Source organism: Nerophis ophidion, linkage group LG13 (assembly GCF_033978795.1).
Source record: "Nerophis ophidion isolate RoL-2023_Sa linkage group LG13, RoL_Noph_v1.0, whole genome shotgun sequence".
Taxonomy (NCBI): domain Eukaryota; kingdom Metazoa; phylum Chordata; class Actinopteri; order Syngnathiformes; family Syngnathidae; genus Nerophis; species Nerophis ophidion.
In genome coordinates, this window is record NC_084623.1 from 34,153,383 (window position 1) to 34,177,173 (window position 23,791).

A 23,791-nucleotide genomic window follows, 5' to 3' on the forward strand; every position below is an offset into this window, starting at 1 on the left:
TATCAAACAGGAAAAGCTTGACCCGAGGAACTCCCTTTGTGTAAATATATATCGGTGGTATCATACGTTGCCACTAAAAAACCCACAATCTCCTCCCTAAATGATTATCGCCTTGTGGCACTCACCCCCATCATAATGAAGTGCTTCGAGAGGCTGGTAAAGGAATACATTGTCTCCAGACTTCCCCCCCACATTCGACCCATATCATTTTGCTTATCGCCCTAACCATTCCACAGAGGACGCCATCTCCTCTGCACTCCACCTGAGCTTAGAACATCTGGGAGGAAAGGACACACACGTGCGAAGGTTGTTTCTGGACTTCATCTGGGCATTCAACACTATCATCGGTCAGCAAACTGTCCCCCCTTGGATTCAGTACCCCTCCTATGCAACTGGCTGCTTGACTTCCTCACAGACGGACCCCACAGTCTGTGAGAGTGGGCGACAACACCTCCAGTGCCATATCCCTGAGCACCGGCTCCCTTCAGCGCTGCGTCCTGAGTCCACTGCTGTGCCAGGTCCACTACTAACCACATTGTGAAATGTGCGGACGACACAACAGTAGTGGGCCTCATCCGTGTCAATAGCGACATGGACTACAGGGAGGAGGTGAAACATCTGGTTGACTGGTGCAGAACTAACCACCTTGTCCTCAACGTCGACAAGACCAAGGAGATCATCGTCGACTTCAGGAAGCACCAGTCCAGCCACACTCCACACTTTATCAACAGCACAGCGGTGAAAATGGGAGGCAGCACCAAGTTCCAGGGGGTGCAGATAACTGACAACATGACCTGGTCCCTACGCACCGGAGCTCAGCAGCGCATGCACTTTTTGCGTCGGATGAAAAAAGCACAGCTCCCTCCCCTCATTCTCGGCACATTCTACAAAGGCACTACAGAGAGCCTACAGACCAACTGCATCTCTGTCTAGACTGGAGCCGGCAGTGCCACGGACTGGAAGTCTCTCCAGAGAGTGGTGAAGACTGTGGAAAATATCATCAGGACTCCTCTTCCTCCTATCCAGGAGATCGCATAAAGCCGCTGCCTGACCCGGGCTGAGAAAATCTGCAGAGACTCCTCCCACCCCCACCAAGGACTGTTTTCACTGCTGGACTATAGAAAGAGGTTCCGCAGCTTCTGTAGCAGAACCTCAAGGTTCTGTAACAGCTTGTTACCTCAGGCCGTAAGATTCTTGAACGCATCATATTAATCCCCTTAAATTCTTCCCAAAATGGATTAACTCGCTGGAATATAAAGACAATATAAAATACATCCAGAAAAGTGGATGCATATCCAAAAGTGCAATATATTTATCGTTACAGTAATCTATTTATTTATATCTGCACCATATTGCTTTTTATCCTGCACTACCATGAGCTAATGCAACAAAATTGTGTTCTTATCTGTACTGTAAAGTTCAAATTTGAATGACAATAAAAAGGAAGTCTAAGTCTAAGTTAGTCTCTTGTTCTAAATTCTGACTTGCATGCATTGTAACACCATCTGTCACCAACTTCCTGTTTGACGTCCTCTTTATTAATGATTTTTTTCTTCCCTTATTTATATTATTTTACTTGTTTTATGTTCCTCACTATTGTATCCACCCACATGCTTGCATTCTTTCACTGTGACATCACAACTACTGCACCACACTGCCATATAGGCAATTTGTTTTTTTCCCCTCTACTTTTTATTTTTTCTGCTCTCTCCTTTTTTCAGTCTCTGCTTGTTTTTTGGAACAACAAAATGGCATGATAGTTACAAAACACTTCCGTGTACATTTATCAATGGGTTCATGACGATAACAGAAGTCATCTTCATGAACCCACTAGCTGCGGAAGCTAGCTCTCCAATCAGCTAAACAGACCTGAAAACTTCACAGTTCTGTTTTGGTGAATTTACTGAGGAATTTGTGAAACTCAAACAATACAAAAAAAAATGCCATTGTAAGTTAGTAACACTAACATAGACACTTGTAAAGTTGTTAGCCTAAATCTAATGTAAACGACGCAAGCTTCATAGTATTACGACAGCAGCGACAAATATACATGAAAACACCTCTACATACCTCACATATGGGGGAATTTAGTAGGTATGAATAATTTTAGTAGTATTGTAAAACTTACAAACATTTCTTGGAATGATGAATGAATAATCCAGACGAGTCGAAACGCAATGGATGACTAAAAGACGCAACTTCAGTTGTACTTCCGGTTGAAAGCCCTAAACAGAAGGAAAGACGTTCACCCCGCAACACCTGCAGTATGTGAACTTTTCCAAAATATGGCGCCTTTGCACAAACATTAACACACATTTTCAGTCTTTCCGCTTGTGTTCAATGAAAACTATTTGTTGAACAAAAAACATAATGGCCCTTTGCAAAGAAAAAGTCATAAATTAGCCGCACAGTTTATAAGCCTCAGGATTTAAAGCGTAGGAAAAAAGTAGTGAACTATAGTCCGGAATTTACAGTAATATAATTTTTGGATATTTGAAATATTAAAAATATATGTATAGTGTGTGTGAGTTTTAGTGGTACAATATACAGAGAAGAGGAATGCTGGAGATGTTATGGAATAGCAGTCTGGTTAATGTCAAGATTGTGTGTTTTGTTTGTCGGGGGTAATTGGAGATTTATCTGCAAGGATGAAATAGTTGATAGGTGCACTTAAATTGTCTTCATTTGATAATTTGCAGCCACAGGGTTAATGGCAGATCCTTCTCTCGCTTCACTGTCACACATCTCTCTGAAGGTTTTACACAAGTGAGAAAAAAAGGTTTTCTGTAATCTCAGTTTTGGGAGTATTAATAATGACATGTGTTATGTGTGCTATAAAACCTGTGGTGTTTCAGCGGAAAGACAAGTACCGGAGTTTTGCTTTGCTTATTTTGTTTTCCATGGGACTAACATTTTTTTAGCAGACATGTCTGCTTGGTAGATACGAACAATAAATTACATTTGTTCAAACTAGGTGTGTCATTTTAACATTGCTCAGTTGAACAGGCATATTGTTTTTGGTTTTAGGCCACCTTCTGTGTAATTCTGTCCTCCTGTGACAGGAGATTTAGCTGAGGTGCAAAGGGATTATTGAGGATAATGTAATGGAGATGGGTGGGGTTGTCATTCAGATTGTATGGATTTAGATTTGAATCTTCCAATTTAAAAACAACATTGGAATTCTAGTAGATTATTCACATCTGCAGAATTACCTATACATTTGTGGTAAATTAATTTTAAAAACATTACTGGGTATTTTGGTCAATCTTTAAATTCACGCCACTAAAACCAGGTGCATCAGCCATTGCTTAGATTATCTTGTGTGTTTATCTGGTTCATCAGTCCAATTTTTTGGGTCCATAAAATAGCATTGGCAATATTTGCGCATTGACATTGTGGTGGTTATCGGAGAATAAACTTTTTATACCCTATCCACAGACCGTGCAAAGGTTTTTTTACTGTTTTTTTTTTTAGCCTTAGAGCACTTTGGAGATATGAATCCAGCATTTTGAAAACACCCCCCAAAGTGGATATACCTTAAAATGCTATCAGAGCGTCTCTATGTAGAGAACAAATACACCATAATGGTAAAATGATGACCTCACAATTCCTGTCTATCACCACGCAGGCATTAACAGAACTACATACTTGTGTTTATGTTACGCAGAATAATGATTACATGGGGACTTTTGAAGCTGTGGAAAAAAATCGGTCCATTTGTTTTGACATGCTGTGGTATTGTAAATTAAAAAATGCACACCTCTATTATAATTGAGGAAAACGATGTCAACAAACTGTGGTACTTTCAAATATATTTTAACTCCTTTATCCATCCATCCATCCATCCATCCATATGCCGCTTATCCGAGGTAAAGTCGCGGGGGCAGCAGCCTAAGCAGGGAAGCCCAAACTTCCCTCTCTCCAGCCACTTCGTCCAGCTCCTGCCGGGAGATTCCGAGGCATTCCCAGGCCAGCCGGGAGACATTGTCTTCCCAAGGTGTCCTGGGTCTTCCCCGTGGTCTCCTACCGGTCGGACGTGACCTAAACACCACCCTTGGGAGGAGTTCGGGTGGCATCCTGACCAGATGCCTGAACCACCTGATCTTGCTCCTCTCAATGTGGAGGAACAGAGGTTTTACTGGCAGAGCTTTGCACCCTATCTCTAAGGGAGAGCCCCGCCACCCGGCAGAGGAAACTCTTTTCGACTGCTTGTCCTTTTGGTCATTCACCAAAGCTCATGACCATAGGTTAGGATGGAAACGTAGATCGACCGGTAAATTGAGAGCTTTGCCTTCCGGCTCAGGTCCTTCTTCACCACAACGGATCGATACAGCGTCCGCATTACTGAAGACGCCGCACCAATCCGTTTGTCGATCTCAAGATCCACTCTTCCCTCACTCGTGAACAAGAACTCCTTCACTTAGGGCAGGATCTCCTCCCCAACCCAGAGATGGCACTCCACCCTTTTCCGGGCGAGAACCATGGACTCAGACTCGAAGGTGCTGATTCTCATCCCAGTCGCTTCACTCTCTGCTGCGAACCAATTCAGTGAGAGCTGAAGATCCTGGCCAGATGAAGCCATCAGGACCACATCTTTTGCAAAAAGCAGAAACCTAATCCTGCAGCCACCAAACCGGATCCCCTCAACGCCATGACTGCGCCGAGAATTTCTGTCCATAAAAGTTATTAACAGAATCGGTGACAAAAGGCAGCCTTGGCGGAGTCCAACCCTCACTGGAAAGGAGTCCGGACCAAACTCTGGCACTGATCATCCAGGGAGTTTTATCTTATTCTTTATCTATCACTGGCTAAAATCACAAGTAAATGTGCAAGAAATGTCTATTTTCGGTGCGTCCCTTGACAGCTCAATTCAGAGTGCGTACTTATTTTTTTCCAAATACGGACAATTGCTTTTTTTAAGGGACATTTGACATTCTTAAACTTCTGAATGTGAATAGATTATTTTACTTGTTACTACATACACCACACATAATGATGAACATATCAGGCATTGAACAGTTTTAATCTTTATCTGTGTGGTATGCAAAAACAATATCCAGAAAGCACACCACACACATGACTTTATATTGCTGACCCAGACTCTAGTCTTCCGAACTCAAAATCTTTCAATAAGAAAGAACCACCATAGCAACAACAGGAAAAACAGAAACTCAGAAGACAACAGGACACATGAAAGGAGGGGATGATGATGCACTTTGGACTAGTTTTGACAGAAAATGTTAACCAAAAAAAGAAAATAATTTGAGAAAAAAATATGGAGACTGTTTAAAATGAACTTTATAACCTGCTGTGTGAGCTAGAGGTGATCCACAAAGTAGCCGTAATGCTTTTTATCTTCTTCAAATCTGACCGCATGTATCAGACATTCTTTTGCCTGATCAATATCTGTTGGGGACACCTCTAATCGATGTGCATCCCTAAACCTTCTTTTTTGACCACATGGGCTGTGGAAAGTAGTAGTTGACATATTAAAGATACTTCTGCACAAAGTATGCAGAGGAAATGAAACGGGAAGGAGGCATTTCAGTGTGGAGAAGAGAAATAGGGGCGGTAGGAGAAAGTTCCCACTTCCAATTTTCCCACAGAGTAAAGGTCACATGTTCTTCCCTCAAAGTGGTCGTTTGGGATTTAGATGTTTTTTTTTACCATCCCTGTGTCTAAATGTAATATTTTAGTTAATGTTTTCTCTTGAGTGCAATACGTTTTCTCAATAGAGAGAACAATTATTGCCAAGTATTAAATTGGAAGCATGGGTGGACTGTTCATTAGGAGCGGCAAGATTTTTCCTGGTGGGCTGCTAGCTTATCTAATTAGAAATATTTGTGTGGGCCTTTTCAGTATAGGAAGTGGCTGTTTGGACAGGAAGCTGGCAATTTGTTCGCGCAACTTGTTGAGATAAAGTTTGATAATTTAGCCGGCAGTCGAGCGCCCAAACGTTATATTCTGTTTATTTCTATTTTTTTTTTTAGCAAGTCAGGAATAGGTTCACATTTGTACTTACATGTAATTTAAAAGACGGCATCAACCAAATGGCTGAATTAGTTAATGTTAAAAAAAATGATGGTTTGTTTGCATGTATTGTGACTTTTTTTTAACATTGCATATTAGCAGTTTGCAGCTGTGTGCTGTGAATAGTTTCTTGTTATTTTAGCCCCTTTCCGTGAACAAGCACTAATTAGAATAATCTATGATGGATGGATGGGTATTGCATGTTCTACATACACACACTGCACTTGGTCATTGTTCTACACTATCGAGTTTCACAACATCATTCAGTAAGAAAAGGTGATCGTGGGATACTTACTACCTACCTATGCAATCGATCTCGACTAAGTCCTTGATTCCAGTAAAAGGCAGGAAACAATCTTCTTGCCAGGGAGAGTATCAGGGCATGAACAGAACCCTATAAATAGATGGCGGTTGTACACTTAACTCAGTCAGGTCATTTTGTTCTTTTGACTGAGCTGAGTCAATTTATAGTGTATAGTATATTACACTTCAAAACAGGAGTTGACACTTGACATTCAGTCTGATGCAAGGTAAACTTAAAAACATTAGTTGAGATAACTTTATGTTGGTTAAACATATTTTTAACAAGTTCCTACAACAGTAAGTCAAGGTGACTCAACATGGTAAATGGTTTGTATTTATATAAAGTGTATAGATCTGTTTTTGCATACATTATCACATTCGCCAAATCATACAAAGCACCAACTATGAGCTATCACAAAGAACCAGGCTGGGATTGAAATGGCAACCCTCCGTTTACAGCCTGCCATTCTATAAAATAGCCACTCTACCCACTGTGCCAGACCACCCATTAGGGCTGGGCGATATGGCCTTTTTTTAATATCTCAATATTTTTAGGCCATGTCACGATACACAATATATATCTCAATATTTTGCCTTAGCTTTGAATGAAAACTTGATGCATATAATCACATCAGTATGACGATTCTATGTGTCTACATTAAAACATTCTTGTTCATACTGCATTAATATATGCTCATTTTAAACAGCAGAGAGGGAAAACACAACTAAGGCAATTGACCAAAACTGTATTTATTAAACAGTTATTAAGCAGTGGCACCAACATTCACGTCATTTCAAAACAGAAACTGCAAGATTGTCAGAGACATTTTAAAACAAGCTATAAGTGCACTTTTATGCATGATGTCACTAAGATGACATATCAAAACAACACTAAATTAAAGTGCAATTTTTTGTTCAGAACGCCACTACAATAGTTTAAAACAAATAAAGTGCACTTTTGTTTATGATGTCACAAGATATTTTAATAACTGTCAAAAAAAAATGAGCTGCATAATAAGAAAGCAAATAGTGTATGTCCTTCGCTATGTGGTAGGTTCCTGCGGACTCTATCTCCTTCTGTTGTTGACTATTTTTTTCATATGGTGTGGATGTGGAAATGGTTGCCTCGGCATTTTGTTGCTGTGGAACCGAACGGAGATGTTGACATGCGGAGTTTCAAACACTCTTCATTCTCTAGCAGGTGACTTTTCAAATGATGCTACATATTAGAAGTAATGCTACTTTTTGTAGCATTGCTTTTGCCCCACATCTGACAAATTACGGTTGTCTGTTCGACATATTCCCACTTGAAGCCAAACCACCGCCAGATGATGGACCCCTTGTTGTTTTTATTGAGAATTAATTATTCCTTTCATTTGTTCAGATTCACACCTTTCTCTCGCAGTACCACTCGCACCACAGCTAACGTTACCCATGTTGCTACCTCTGCTCCGAGAGGGCGTATACGTATGTGACGTATGTAAGAAGGGGTGCTTGTTTTACGTCTCTGTGAGAAGGAGAGACAGCAAAGAGTGAGAAGAGCCTGTAGTGTAATGCCCGCAGCTAAAAGCAACTGCGTGAGAACGTATACTCGAATATCACGATATAGTCATTTTCTATATCGCACAGAGACAAACCCGCGATATAGCGAGTATATCAGTATATCACCCAGCCCTACCATCCATATCAATACCACTTATTTTATTAGATTTTCAAGGTTCAACACTCTGTGTGACGTCACAATGCTGGCACTAGCATGTTGGTTGAAATTCCCACCTTGACTTACTTTCTGAAGTTAACTGAACCTATTGCTATAGATTTTTAACAAGTTTCCATGCTTTTTTCTAGTTGAAGTTGTCATAACTCTTCTTACTTAGTTGTAATTTGTTCTGTCAACTTAACAATTGTCTTTGTGATTCAAAGCCAAAATGACTTTTAACAACAAAATATCTCACCCATGCATCCATCCATCCATCCGTCTCCTTCTGCTTATCCAAAGTCAGGTCGTGAGGACACCAGCCTAAGTAGAGAAGCCCGGGCTTCCCTCTGTCCAGCTACTTCGTCTAGCTCTTCCTGGGGGATCTGTTGGCGTCCCCAGGCCAGATAGGAGACATAGTCACCCCATCGTGTCCTTTGGCTTTCCTGTGGCCTCCTATAAGTCGAACGCGCCCGTGCCTCAAATCAATGTTCCCCAATTTAAATTTAAAATTTAAAAACTCTTATTATTAGATAGTTAATGATGTATGAAATACAATACAATAGAATATACTATAAACAACTGCAGTAGTTTCATAAAGTAACCTAATATTAATTAATGCTCTTCAACCACCGGTTTGCAGCAATGCGTCAATATCTGGCTGTGGGCTGTGGACAATAACTACTTCAACCAATGGCGGGGACTGGGAGGCTCGTAACCCAAATTTATACTTGCAACTTAAAGAAAAAAAAAGTAGAGACAGTTCATAGCTCAAAATATTCATAAGTTGACGTACCATTGTGTTACAATAGCTCACAAAAGTGAGTACTGCGTACACCACGCGCGTTTCAACAATCATTTTATTATATTTTCCCGAGGCCTATCCAAGCCGCATTTGGGCGGAATGCAGGGTACACCCTGGACAAGTTGCCACCTCATCGCAGGGTTTACTGTTGAAATGTAATCTGGATATAACTTTTAGAGTAGTCAGTGCGGTTGACGTGTGTTGTTCTTACCTTTTAATCTCAGATAAGGGCCATACAAAGAATTGCTTTGTTAACCAAAAGGTTAAGGCACCAATAAACAGCCATAAAGTTATCAATTGGATGGATATTGCAATATTTGCATGGTTTCTATGACTCCTTGCCTCTCAAAATTTAACTTTTATTGCTTCAAAGCTAATGATATATAAAAAAATAAAAAATAGAACAAGCGATTAGGGCTGGGGAATTTTCCAATTCGATTTCTATTCATAAGATTGTAAATCAATTAACCACAAATCTGTTTGATCTACACTTGAATGGGTACTGCACTTTTTTAGAATTCTGCCCATCGTTCACAATCATTATGGGAGACAAGAACGCACATTTTTTTTTCTAGGCTTTTAAAGATGATTAAAGCATTTAAAAAGATGTGGCTAATGGGAGTCACTGTTGTAGCCTTCAAATCCCTCTAAAACAAGTTCAAAACCCTCAATCAACCAGTTATGTACACAAAGCAAGTATATTTATAATGTATTAACTGACTCATTCATAACAATATGTAATATGTACAATAATTACCATAACTTGGGCATTTTATGCATTCCCGAAACTTCTTTCCTCAGCGCATTTATTTCCGTTTCCTTACTCGGAGCAATGCACTTTCGATGTCTAGCAACAAATTTGTGTTCTTACTTCAAACAAAACAAAGGCTTGTGTGTGTTCTAATCATGGCAGACTTGGACCACAAAGACAACTATTTTTAAACAAATGAAGATTCATAACCTTATCTTCTTGAACCTGAAAATACATAGGATGAACTGGTTGTTACTGAAGCAAACTTAAAGAGGCTGAAACGTGGGCGCAGACGGACGCCGAGAGAGTGAGGTCAGCGTGTCTTGATGCTGCAAATGTGGAACTAGGAGCCAAGCAATCCCAATATAAATGGAGTGCTTACCCAAACTAAACCGGAAATGAGGTCTCTGGCCAGCTGGACGAAACAGACCGCTGTCCATCGAGTGAGTCACTATAATATTAGTAACTATATTAGTCACTATAATATTGATCATGATACATGCACATCATGCTATTGTTAGTACATTTACAGTGGATACACTGTAAAGCTAGCTGTGTACAAACAAAACATAAAATGTGGGCTAATACTTTACATATACTGTAATATGATTGTTCATGTTTTTCAGTCAGTATAGATTGGTGTCCTGACACATTGTGTTGTGCCTTACAAACTCAAAAACCATTGAGCTGTTGAAGTAGTAGCTTGCTTACAGCTAACACCGTTGCAAGATGATGCATTACTACAATATAAAAACAGTTTCTCAGTGTTACAAAAACAATGTTCCTACAGCCTTGTTATTATACAGGTTATGGAATGTAAATTAAGTATTGTTGGTGGTTTTTGGATGCACGTTTAAAGTGATGTAGGGGTAGCATGGATTGCTCCCACTAGCTACATTGCAAGCCACCTAGATTGCGCCGATTACTACAAATTAGAATCACGCAAAAAACTCAAAAATGTTTGTCTTCTAGTCTCTCAAATCTGTTACAAAACATAGATGTATTTAGTTTTTTCTCTTAACCATAAACAACTTTGGACAGTTTAAACTTTGTCAAAAAGCTCAAAAGCGAAATTTTGAAGTAAGCAAGGAATTGCAAGTGAACGTGCTATAACAGGGCGTTTCAACTACATAATGAAGAAGGCCGCAGTTTCAAGAGCCCTGGGGCTGAGGGGTCGGACATCGAAATTTTAATGTTTTGTAAGAAAGTGCCTCCGCAGGTTATATTCTTTTGAGACTGTATTATTTAATTGCAAAGTAATAATAAATTCATCATTCTGCCCTCACTACTCGTTTCTCGCATATGCACCTAGACATATGGGTTACAGAATGAAGAAACAGAAGGTCCTGAAGTTGTGTTGACGATTGATTTTCCTTCTTTTGAATTAATTACCTACCTAAGTTTTTTTCTTTACACTTCTTTAAATTAGGTTTGTAAGACTGAAAATATAAACATTGCAAAAGTATAACCTCCTTTGTGTATTTTACATATGTAATATCCATTGTGTATTTTATATAAATTAAAGAGAATGTTTAGTGCTAATACAGTTTTTTTGATTGATTGAAACTTTTATTAGTTGATTGATGGTCAATTGCAATTGACCATCAAATGGTAACACCCGAATAATTTTTTCAACTTGTTTAAGTCGGGGTCCACGTTAATCAATTCATGGTAAACTCACCCAATAAACAGTCACCCAATAAACTACATAAATATTGCAGACATATAGCGCAGCAGAATTAAACCTAAGGTATAGCTTTATCTCCCTCTACTTGTCAACTTCAGTGCTACATCTATTAAACAAGCTTTGTTCGTCAGAGTTAAACTGCCAATAAATAAGACCAAAAGAAGACAGTACAAAGTCAGCAATTTCTATACATTCATACTTTCACGATTTATTTTGAATTTTTTCATGGTCGTTAGTGCCGTCTTCTTCTACTCACCCCAATGCTTCTTCTTTGTGACATATATGCTTCGCTGTTGCCCCCTGCGGGGGTGGCGGGAGTACTGCATACATAAACAACTCAATTTTGAATGGTTTCATCAAGCCTATTTAACCCTAAATAGCCTAAATTAAAAGCTTTGACGAGCCGGATGTGGCCTATGGGCCAACAATTGAAAAGGCTTTTGCTAGACCTTCTCGCACTCCTAAGAGCCTGGCTAACCTCTGTTTTGTTTGTTTAGTTGCAGATTTTTCTTATGCCATTAATTAAAAGTGTGTGTGTGTGTGTGTGTGTGTGTGTGTGCGTGCGTGCAGCAACAATTTTCTTAAGCATTTGCTTTTGATCCTGCACCATTTATGTGATTGTGTTTTCTGGTGTTTGTTTATTGGATCATTTCTGTATTTGAACTTTGCTGCGCCTTTACCTCTGTTGGCCACCGTGGAATCGTATATCCCCAGTTTGATTCTTTATGACATTAAAACCGGCAGTCATGGTATGCTTTGGTACCACTGTAAATGAGCAGATGCATCTGAGGATGTACTTTTGTTTTCTGCTGTGGAAAACAAAGAAGTTGTGGCTGATATTGTGGCATTGTAATACCACTGATCTACACAGATTGATGAAAGTATACTCAAAGGTTCTGTTTTGAAAGAAAGGAAGGGACAATGTAGGGTTAAAGTCTGACAGCTGAACAAGATATTGGTCAGTTCAAGCTCCTCCTCCTTCCAACTCAGCACAAATATGTAACCTAAGCCTGCAGAACACATACACACGTCTGTTAATGTGCCGCCGTAAATAGTCAGGAATAGTAAATCAAACGCAAACTAATGTTTATAGTTGATATGTGTTTAACAGTTGGGAACCGTCTATCTCTTCTTGAACCTTGCCTATATCCTACTGTCTGTCCACTGTGTGTATGACAGAGGTGAGAGTCTGGAAAACATTACTGAGATTCCTGCAGCGAAAGCTCCTAGTGTTCTGGCTGTGGGGACATAAAATAGAAGAAGAGGGGCGGAGTGAGAGAGAGGTGGAGGTGTGCACAGTTTAATCTCTCACACAATATGTTCACCCCAGTTCAAAGTGTGTTTCCTTTTTGAAAAAAAAAAAAGTCAACTGTTTGCCTCAGCAAAAACTTTAAGCTCCTCCCCGAACTTTATTTAGTCAGTGATGACCACACGAGGGCAGTGTGAAAACCAACTCTCCCTGAGCACTACAGGGAAGGTGTCAGTGGAATTGTTTTCACTTTGATAATTTTTGTTTTAGAAATATAGCATTTTTAAAATGTTCAAATAGACTTTGTCTGTATCACATTATATTTACTATTTCATAGTTCATCTTTAATTGCTAAATGGCAATCGCCTTGTCTCTACTTTATTCTCATTTTGATTGTTTTATTTCAAGTATCTTGTAGTGGTCAGAAACTAAATCCTAGAGTATCTGGTCATTGTTCAAATACTGTGTAAACTAACTCTGCATACATTTTGTGGAATACTTTAAACTGATCATAGTGAACATTAGAGGCATACTATGGGTGCGTGGATCGGTTCAAATATCGATATTATCGATTCCAAGAGTTGTATCAGTATCAGATTGACTAGCCTTTTGAGGTGAATATTTTTCAGTTTTCTCATAGGTCTTTTTTTTCACAAAAATCTTTTTTCTTGTGTTGTTCGCATTGTTTTAAATTAGTATGTTGATGGGCCCATATATATTGACCCCGCTACTTAAAAAACTGTTATTTAAACCTTCCCGTACTGACCCCGCATTTATGACTTGGCACGATCACGGTATCACCACTGTGGAAGACCTCTATACAGACGGAGTGTTCTCATTCTTCGCTGAACTCTCTTCCAAATACGATTTGCCAAACTCCCACCTTTTTCGTTTTTTTTTTAGGTGAGGGACTTCGTAAAGAAGCAATTTCCACACTTTCCAAATCGTCCTCCGTAAACTCTTATAGATACATTGCTATCTCTGAGCCCAAATCATAAAAAATGTATCTCTGTGATATATACCTCCTTAAGCTCAGTTGCTCCAAACTTTTTGTCAGTGATAAGAGCCTCGTGGGAGAGCGATCTTAACATCAATATATCTGATAAACTCTGGAACTCTGCCCTGAAACTGGTCTACTCCTCCTCGATATGTGCCCGTCATGGTCTCATCCAATGTAAAGTAATCCATAAAATTCACTACACTAATTCAAAACTATCCTAAATCTACCCCACTGTTAGCAATACCTGTAATAGATGCAAACAATCTCCGGCTGATCATGTCCATATGTTCTGTTCCTGCTCTGAATTATGTTCCTTTTGGGAGGACATTTTTGACACAATTGGAAAGGCATACGGTCAAGACTTTCCCTCCAACCCATTATCAGCCATTTTTGGCATATGCCCAGATAACACGTGCCCTGTACCACTAAAACGCGCTGTGGCTTTTACGACCTTGCTGATCTTGTTCAATTGGAAGCTGGCTCACCCCCCATCACACGGGCGTTGGATTAGAGAGGTTCTCTACAATTTAAAATGGGAAAAACTTAGGTTTTCACTAAATGGCTCTGCTCAAGTGTTTGAAAGTTAATGGAGTCCCTTCTTACAGTATGTCAACTCTCTTGACTTATGTCCAGACGCAGATGAGGAATAATACAGGTCACACTGAGGGTGGCCGTATAAGCAACTATATCACTGTTACAAATATGCGCCACACTGTGAAGCCCCACCAAACCAGATTGACAAACTCATTTTGGGATAACATCCGCACCGTAACACAACATAAACACAACCGAACAAATACCCAGAATCCAATGCAGCCCTGACTCTCCCGGGCTACAATAGGGGGCGGGGTTGGGAGAGGGGAGGTGTATATTGTAGCCCGGAATAGTTAGGGCTGCATCGGATTCTGGGTATTTGTTCTGTTGTGTTTATGTTGTGTTACGGTACGGATGTTCTCCCAAAATGTGTTTGTCATTCTTGTTTGGTTTGGGTTCACAGTGTGGCCCATATTTGTAACAGTGATAAAGTTGTTTATACGGCCACTCTCAGTGTGACCTGTGTGGCTGTTGACCAACTATGTCTTGCAGTCGCTTACTGCGTCTAGAGAGGCCAAATACAACATGTGGCTGGGCTGGCACGCTATTTGTACAGGTTGTAGAGGACGCTAAAGGCAGTGCCTCCACGGTGCCCCCTTAATATTGTTGTTCGGGTGAAATCCGGCAGAGTGATTACCCCTGAAGGGGCACTGAAAATTGGGAGTCTACCGGAAAAATCGAGGGTATGTAAGTATGACGCTGTAAAGCACCATTCAAATAAAACTTGCGGGCCGCCCCAACATTAAAATTTCATATAAAGGTGCAGGCCGCGGGATAAAGTCTTGCGGCCACAATTGGCCCGCGGGCCGCGTGTTTGAGACCCCTGGCCTAGCCCAATTAAGCCATCAAGAGTAATTTCTCATTTAATTCAATTGTAACTTTATACAGTATATCCCTGCATTATACCTTACCATATTCGAAATCTAAATCAAAGACAGTTCGGAATTGCCTTAAGACATGGAGTTGGCAGCATTACCCAGCACGGTTGAATTATATTTACGGGCTTTGTTCGCTTAGATCCCCAGGAAGGAAAGTCATCCTAATGAGGCTTACAAAATCTACCTTTCCTGCTGCCACTTGACTACTCTTGGAAACTGCAACTAGGCACGGCAAAGCTGTTGCATCCCACTGTGCATCCCTGCCATAATAGGTTGTTTGTATTTATAAAGTGGAATTAATTTAAGGCTATCCCGTTAGTATTGACAAGCAGCTTTTGGAGAAAGGTCATTTATTTTAAAAAGTGGCCAGTTTATGTCATCATGTGTTTTTAATGTCGTCAACTTCATCATTTTCACTTGCGGGTTTTTGCAAAAGCAGATTTGTGGTTATGTCCAAATCAATTAAAACAAATAACTAATTTTTGTAAGACACAAATTGCATGTATTTGAGTTTTGCACCAATAGAAGGAAACAATCAACAAACTGCTGTATATTACAAAATTGTTTATTATTGCCCTTGCCAAAGTTGCAAGTAAAGGTTTATGCTTGAGATATTGTTTATGTCGACAATCGCTAATGTCAACATTACTCAGCCAATCCTAAGGAATGTCGACTTAATTGCGTCCACAGTCTCCTTTCTGTTTGCTATATGTTCCTCTGATGCTTATTAAGAGTTAAATTAATTTTGATTATGTAATTCTTGGCTGTAGTAGTAGGTAGTTTCAAGTCAAACTGATCACAGTCAGGTCAATATGTTGCACATATCTATGTGTGCTTTTTAGTCCGAAAACTGAATGTGTTCTCAGAACACACCGTCATTGGCTGTAGGATATTACTTATTAGTATCAACAAGCAGATGTATTTGACCGTTGAGGCCTTTGATCTTCTGAAAGTTGCTCTGTGTGTGTGTGTGTGTGTGTGTGTGTCACCAGTCCAGACTAATTGCACTCCATGTAATGAAATTGGACTGATAGTCTTGGGATGTGTCGGCTCTCTTTTTATGAGAAGGTGTATTAAAGAGGACAGAGTAACAGACCATGAACTATGGAAAGTTTTCCATCCTGACATTGGAGGGGAGATGAAAGAGTAACTTGGGGTGGGGGGCATCTAAGCAGGGTGAGGGAAGGGAGGCGGGGAGTTATGTGTCACCCAACACAGAGACTATTTCCTCTGGAGTGAGGGAGGGAAAGGAAAATGAGGGAATAAGTGAGCAGTGAGACGGTGAGAGAACTATGTATTGGAAGCAGTAAGAGGAGACGCTATGGCAGCTGGCTCTCAGGGCAAAGGAGAGAGATTCTTAAAAACAAACTAAATATTAACTGTGACGCAGTGCTGAAACCCAGACGCTGATAGCTGGATAGCTTGGTGGAGATCATTCCCCTTTTGAATCACTCAGGCGAGGGACCATGAAATACAGACCTTTGGTAATACCTTCCTACTACTCAGCTATTGAGCAGACAATGTTGTTCAGTCTTTTAAAAGGTGTTGCTGTGAATTTTCACATGTATTGGAATGTATGTAGTTTTCTTTTCAACGTGTAGAAAGATGGTTGTACCCTAAATGGAAGATGACGTATTTCTAGAAAAAGCAGATGCAAGCTTTAGTAGTAACAATCGCCTTTTTTTCTTTATTTTTTTTGTAACAACCTGGGTAACATGTTTTGGAACCTAAAGGACATGAGTGATGGTCCTGTCTACAATCTTCACCAGCCTCAGCATTTATTCATCTGGACTTGGTAGTTGTTTGCTATTGTAAGTATTTGAGCTTGCGTTTGTTGGATGTATGAGAAGGCGTGTCCTTGTCACAGTGCATGTGCATGTTTGGTCCACCCACAGGGTGAGGCACATGGTGGCGTTGTGTGGCCAGGCAGCATTCTTTGGCAGTCACTAAGGTTGAGGGGTATCTTGAGTTTTTTGTAATATAAAGTACTGCTCCTCTAACGAGACATAACATGAGATAATACTGTATATACTGCTACAAATGTTGAGTAAAACAAGTGTTTGTTTCATAATATAACTATCACCATCAAGCAAAAAAAGCATATGACACTTGGACCTCATCTTCCAGCGCCAGCGGCCACTGTGAGAAAGGAAGAAAGTATGCTAATGAAAAAAATGTGTTGATTTGTCAGTATTGCAACGAGAGTCACTGTGACTTTAAGTGTCTTCTTTTTCCCCCTCAATGGTGTGCATTTATGCTGACATCTCTAATCTGCAACTCACATTCTTAACCAAGGATCATTCGTACTTGATTTGCCAGCTTAATGTTAGGTGAAGATTTTGTCTGGATAATACAATACATTAATAGATTCCTGACACAGTTGTCATTACTGATGTAAACTAAATAGGTAGTTTGTGTTTGGCTCTTTACATTATCTGCCTTTACACTCCTCCCACATGACCCTGTACAGCCTCGATATTGCCGAGGTGGCTTGTAGCTGAAATACAAATGTAATCACACATCAACCTTGGAAGCTGAACATCCATGGAATATCGTTGGGGACGGGTAAGTTGATAGAGCTTTTATATTCTCATTAATGAAGGTACTAGGGTCTTGTAAATAATGTTTAATGCAAGATTGTGAAAATGTAGATATAATATGTCAAACACAAAAAATGTATTTTGTACTGTGGGACATCTTAGGGAATTAATTCTACCTAAAGAATGTTTTTGAGCCGGTTCTTTTTGTCAATAATGCATTGTTTGTAAAACTTGTAGCTGACACTAATGCTGCGGTGTGACCATACCACATTGAAGCTTTGCGGGAAACTAGTTTTATCCATATATGACAATGATTTTCACTAGTTGGCACATTTGTGTTTTGGCCCAAACATTCATCCTGTGGTTGGCAGGTTCTGCCTGCTTGTTCTCAGTGTTGGAAATAAACCCAACTGAGCCTGCAGGTTGTTGCAATAGTAATCATGATTACAGTGTCAATAAGTGTGCAACAGGGGTTGAAACTGGCAGTGTGAAATTGTAGGGGTTTATGCGGTGGACTGGAACCTCTTACTTTAACGACCCCTCGGACTACTGACTGATGTTGTAATAAGTAATAAGTAAATCAAAGCAAGCCATTGCTTGCACTTTTTCTTGTGGTTTTGGCCAGACACACAAGTAATTAGTACCTGGCCAAGATGATTTAGTCGACAGAGACAGGTTGTCAACATAAGCATGACCGATTTAAGCGGGCTCCACTGTCTTAAGTGTATGCATTCAGATTGCCAAATTGTGGTTATTCTTAGTTTGGTGAATATATTACCAATATGTTTGAGTTCTAATCAAAAGCCATTTTTTTAAAGATAAGAAGCCACCTTAACCTGTTTTTACACTTCCTTGTTTGTGGTCATTTCGTGGTCCTGCCAAAACCCATGGCACATTGCCATTTCTCCGTAAGCGCAGCATTCATTTCGCTGAATGTTTTGTCCACCTCAACCTCCTTTTCATTTTCAAATAGTGAGAAATGAGAGAAAAATAGATGCCAGACAGCGAGAGGAATAGTTGAAGGGCAGAATAGCTTTCAAGTAACTTTGTTTTTCAGAACTGGATTCCTCAGTCATTTGGTTGCTATTGTACTAATGCCACTTTATTATGCGAAACAACAATTTGTGCTACTGTGCACCTGTATAAATTTATTACAAGTTTATTTATCTTTGCAAATCCATCCATCCATTTTTTACTGCTTATTCCCTTTTGGGGTTTGGGGGTCGCGCTGGCGCCTATCTCAGCTACAATCGGGCGGAAGGCGGGGTACACCCTGGACAAGTCGCAACCTTATCGCACGGCCAACACAGATAGACAGACAACATTCACACTCACATTCACACACTAGGGCCAATTTAGTGTTGCCAATCAACCTATCCCCAGGTGCATGTCTTTGGAAGTGGGAAGAAGCCAGACTACCAGGAGGGAACCCACGCATTCACGAGGAGAACATGCAAACTCCACACAGAAAGATCCCGAGCCTGGGATTGAACCCAGGACTGCAGGACCTTCGTATTGTGAGGCAGACGCACTAACCCCTCTACCACCGTGAAGCCCCATCTTTGCAAATACAAAGCAAAAATATTTCATCACTGTTTGTTTGTTATAGATTACTGGATTAAACTAAATCTACAAAAGCTATGTTTATAAAATAACTTGGATTGGCAGCATGCTATTGATCGAATAATTTTCAAACAAGTTTTCTATCTCTTATCTGGTGTCACTCTAAACTCTCTGAATTAGATTCCCTTGTTATACAGTTCGAATTTGAAATCTGGAAATCGTGCCTGTTAAATTGCTCAGGGTTAAAAAACGTTCACTTTAGGCGTTACAATATGTCACTTGGCATCTGGAAACCTCCGGAGATTTTAGTTCGGCATGCATCAAATGATGAACTAGTCACTAGCAGTGTGTTATGCTTTTAATTTTGTTTTTTGCAGCTGTTTTGTTACACAAAGAGCGTGAGAAGAGAAAAAGAATACAGATTGGTGTAGGTGTAATGTGAGTAAGTGAATAATTCAAAAGCCGTTTAACTCCCAGTACTTTAGTCCAGGGTGACTATGACATTGAGTATTGGGATGGACTAAACTGGGCGTAGAAAATCTTGGGATGGGGATCCTCTGTCGCTTTTTGAGAGTAGTTTGATTTCAATTCTGGGTACGGGACATATTATAATTGCTGACTTTTAGTAGGTTGTAGATGGAGTATTTGAGTGCCATGTTAGCCAAAGAATCTGCAACGTTGAGCTAGGAATTTAATGTCTATGTTGTATAATTTGGATGTGCAGCGTTACTGGCTCTAGATGACCAGTGTTTTCTTTATTTCCTTTGAAAATAATATTTTTTTCATACGAACAAATCATGGGTCGACTGGTGTCCTAGAACATATTGTGTTCCATCTCAAAGGTTCTACTTAATTATGTAAACATCTTTGAAGTATTTTATATTTGAAATAAGGGTGTGTGTTGATGCTTGGTATTTTTACCAGTTAGGGCTCAACAATAATCAAATTTTAATGATGATGATTGTCATTGATATTAACATTTAAAAAACAGGCTCCGCTACATAACAAATCTGGAGCTTTCACAGCCTGCGTTGGCATGAAAGAAACAGTGCCCTTTAGCCTTTTTATTGGCCTACATGCCATACCATCCTTCCATCCATCCATCCATTTTCTACCGCTTGTCCCTTTCGGGGCCGCGGGGGGTGCTGCATTTTTGGAAGTGGGAGGAAGCCAGATTACCCGGAGAGAACCCATGCCATACCACAAATTACATGATGATGTCACATTTATGCTCAGGTTTTTCAGCATTACATCAGTAAGTATATACATGTGTCTGAGTTATGAAGCACACCATCAATCTCAGCATCTACGTTTTCCTCTGAGAAGTGTAAATGCAAAGGAATACTCTCTGGGTCTGCTAACCTGGTTGTAGCTGTTTGCTTGCTACACGGGATTCGGAAAGTATGACGACATGTAGAAACCAGGAAGGCGCATACTTGGTGTGTTCCCGAGATTTTGTGTGTTTGTGTCTTGTGCAAACGGGTGGATGGGGTGATACATTTTGGTCAGGAAAGCCAAACACTGGAAGTGGCATTTGAAACAATGAAGTAATAGAGAGGGAAGCGGTTGAGTTAAACAAGAAGGTATTTGAATGGTGCATGGGACAGGAGTGGAGAAGTGAATGAGTAATGAATTGCTGTTGGGATCCTTGTAGTAAATAATGACCTCATCTTCCCATAATTCATAATGCCGTATTTGTGGTCTTGTGCCTTGCTCCATGTGGTCTGGCTCAAATCATCTGTTATGCTAAGGCTGGTCATGTAGGTGGGAGTGAGCTTGACATGACTTGAACAGTACGGTAACTATCCTTTGTACATTTGTCCATGTTTGTTTTTGTATGGATTTATGTATATTTTGCAGTGCCATAGGATGGCTATTCTGTTTGTATTCAATGTATTGTGTTTATATAGGTTAATTATTTTGTCCCTGATCTACTAAGATCCCAATACCTCGTGCTATACAGTGCGCAAGCTATAAAATTGTGTGCACTTTTAGTGGGCGTGTTGTTTGTGATCTGCTACTGTGTGTACAATTGATAACTGTTCTAGACCGCCTTATTTAAATGTGTTTTTTGCATGTACTACGTGGCTTTCACCATGGAAACACTTATTTACTGCACATTCATGTTATTAAGCTCCTACCTGTGGTGTTAGGTTTTGAAACATGTGGCTGACTAGGGCTAGGCGATATGGCCTTTTATTAATATCCCAATATTTTTAGGCCATGTCACAATACACGATATATATATCTCGATATTTTGCCTTAGCTTTGAATTAACACTTGATGCATATAATCACAGCAGTATGATGATTTCATGTGTCTACATTAAAACATTATTATTCATACTGCATTAATATATACTCATTTTAAACTTTCATGCAGAGAGGAAAATCACACTTAGGTCAATTTACCAAAACTGTATTTATTAAACAGTTATTAAGCAGTGGCACAAACATTCAGGTAATTTCCAAAACAGAAAGTGCAAGATTGTCAGAGACATTTTAAAACAAGCTATTAGTGGACTTTGGTGCATGATGTCACTAAGATGACTTATCAAAAGAACACTAAATTAAACTGCACTTTTTGTACAGAACGCCACTACAATAGTTTAAAACAAATAAAGTGCACTTTTGTGCATGGTCCCACAAGATATTTCAATAACTGTGAAATAAAAATGAGCTGCATAATAGATAATCAAATAGTGTATGTCCTTCGCTATGTGGTAGGTTCCTGCGGACGTTATCTCCTTGGACTGGACTCTCGCGACTGTGTTGGATCCATTGTGGATTGAACTTTCACAGTATCATGTTAGACCCGCTCGACATCCATTGCTTTCCTCCTCTCTAAGGTTCTCATAGTCATTATTGTCACCGACGTCCCACTGGGTCATTATTGTCACCGATGTCCCACTGGGTGTGAGTTTTCCTTGCCCTTATGTGGGCCTACCGAGGATGTCGTGGTAGTTTGTGCAGCCCTTTGAGACACTAGTGATTTAGGGCTATATAAGTAAACATTGATTGATTGATTGATTGACTATTTTTTTCATATGGTGTTGTTGTGGAAATAGTTGCTTCGGCATTTTGTTGGTGTGGCACCGGCCAGAGGTGTTGGCATACAGAGTTTCAAGCACTCTTCATTCTCGAGCAGTTGACTTTTCAAATGATGCTACAAAATAGCAGGGCTGCTACTTTTTGTAGCAACGCTTTTGCCGCATAATTGTTCAATATATTCTCGCTTGAAGCCAAACCACCGCCGGAGGATAGATCCCGTGCTGTTTTTCTTGGGAATTAATTATTTCTTCATTTGTTACCAGATTCGCACCTTCTCTCTCTCGTCTGACCACTCGCACCGCGAGGACTACAGCTAATGTTACCATGCCGCTACCTCTCTGCTCCGCAAGGGCGTGTGACGTTGCACGCGTCACAGTATGTGACGTATGTAAGAAAGTGCGCTTGTTTTATCTGTCTGTGAGAAGCAGAGACAAGAAAGAGTGAGAAACGCTTGCAGTTTAATGCCTGCAGCTAAAAGCAACTGCGTGAGAACGTATACTCGAATATCACAATATAGTCATTTTCTATATCGCACAGAGACAAACCCGCGATATATCGAGTTTATTCGATATATCGCCCAGCCCTACGGCAGACTATTATGTACCACTTATATGGCCATTTTAAACGCTGTTCTGCAGTGCAGCCATATACAATGGAATCCAATCTTACAGCGGAAGATGATGCACTATTGCGATGATTCCGACACAATAAAATGCCTATTGTAAGAAGTTATTATCATATAGGATACTGTATGTGTTAATATATCTTTTATAGGAAAAAACAAACAGCATTAAAAAACGCCAGCAGACACCAAACACGTAATTGAATATGTTTCCATAAGCCCAATTACTCAATTATATTTCTGAATGGTAAATGGTAAATGGTTGTACTTGTATAGCGCTTTTCTACCCCTTTTTAAGGAGCCCTAAGCGCTTTGACAGTATTTCCACATTCACCCGTACATTCACACACTGATAGCGGGAGCTGCCATGCAAGGCGCTAACCAGGACCCAGGGTGAAGTCTCTTGCCCAGGGACACAATGGACGTCAGTAGGATGGTAGAAGGTGGGGATTGAACCAGTAACCCTCTGATTGCTGGCATGGCCACTCTCCCAACTTCGCCACGCCATCCCCTTCTTCTACTTGACATAGCTGAAGAGCTATGTCAAGTATTTTTTAAATTTTGACAGTCCTTATATGTTGACAAGCATATGTAGGATGCAGCTGCAACGCGATCGCCTCTTTTCTCTCAGCTATTTCTGCACAACTGCCAGTTTGAGCGTCCTTTCTTGACATACACCAAACAGCAGCCACAGAACAGTTTCAGCCTTAATAGATCACACTGTGTGTGCTAAATAATATTTAGTGTGCTAAATAATATATATTTTTTTTCCTCTTCTTGACATACACCAAACAGCAGCCACAGAACAGTTTCAGCCTTAATAGATCACACTGTGTGTGCTAAATAATATTTAGTGTGCTAAATAATATTTATTTTTTTTCCTCCTAGTATTGTGGGCTTTCTGATGATCAGCATGTATTTTACAAATTCATAAAGACAGACACGCTCAATGGATTGCTGCAATCCTCTGTGCACTTGGTTAGTAGATCAGCTTTGTGTGTGCTATCAAGTTTGCACTTGTTT

At 40.0% G+C, this 23,791-nt stretch overlaps 1 protein-coding gene across 4 annotated transcripts in view; it reads left to right on the top strand.

Moving 5' to 3' along the window:
• Nucleotides 1-23,791, top strand: part of LOC133564478 (unconventional myosin-Ic-like) — a 134,537-nt gene that overhangs the window by 44,996 nt on the left and 65,750 nt on the right. The window contains exons 1-3 of one of the 4 annotated variants that reach the window (XM_061918822.1): nucleotides 16,277-16,477; nucleotides 16,727-16,804; nucleotides 17,464-17,558. The exons of 2 other annotated variants lie outside the window; for them this stretch is intronic. In XM_061918822.1, coding sequence (XP_061774806.1) covers nucleotides 17,538-17,558 — 21 coding nt within the window. In that variant the 5' untranslated portion in view covers nucleotides 16,277-16,477; nucleotides 16,727-16,804; nucleotides 17,464-17,537. Of the gene's footprint in view, nucleotides 1-16,276; nucleotides 16,478-16,726; nucleotides 16,805-17,307; nucleotides 17,559-23,791 lie in introns of those variants that run through there. One more of the 4 variants, XM_061918823.1, reaches the window with a different exon arrangement.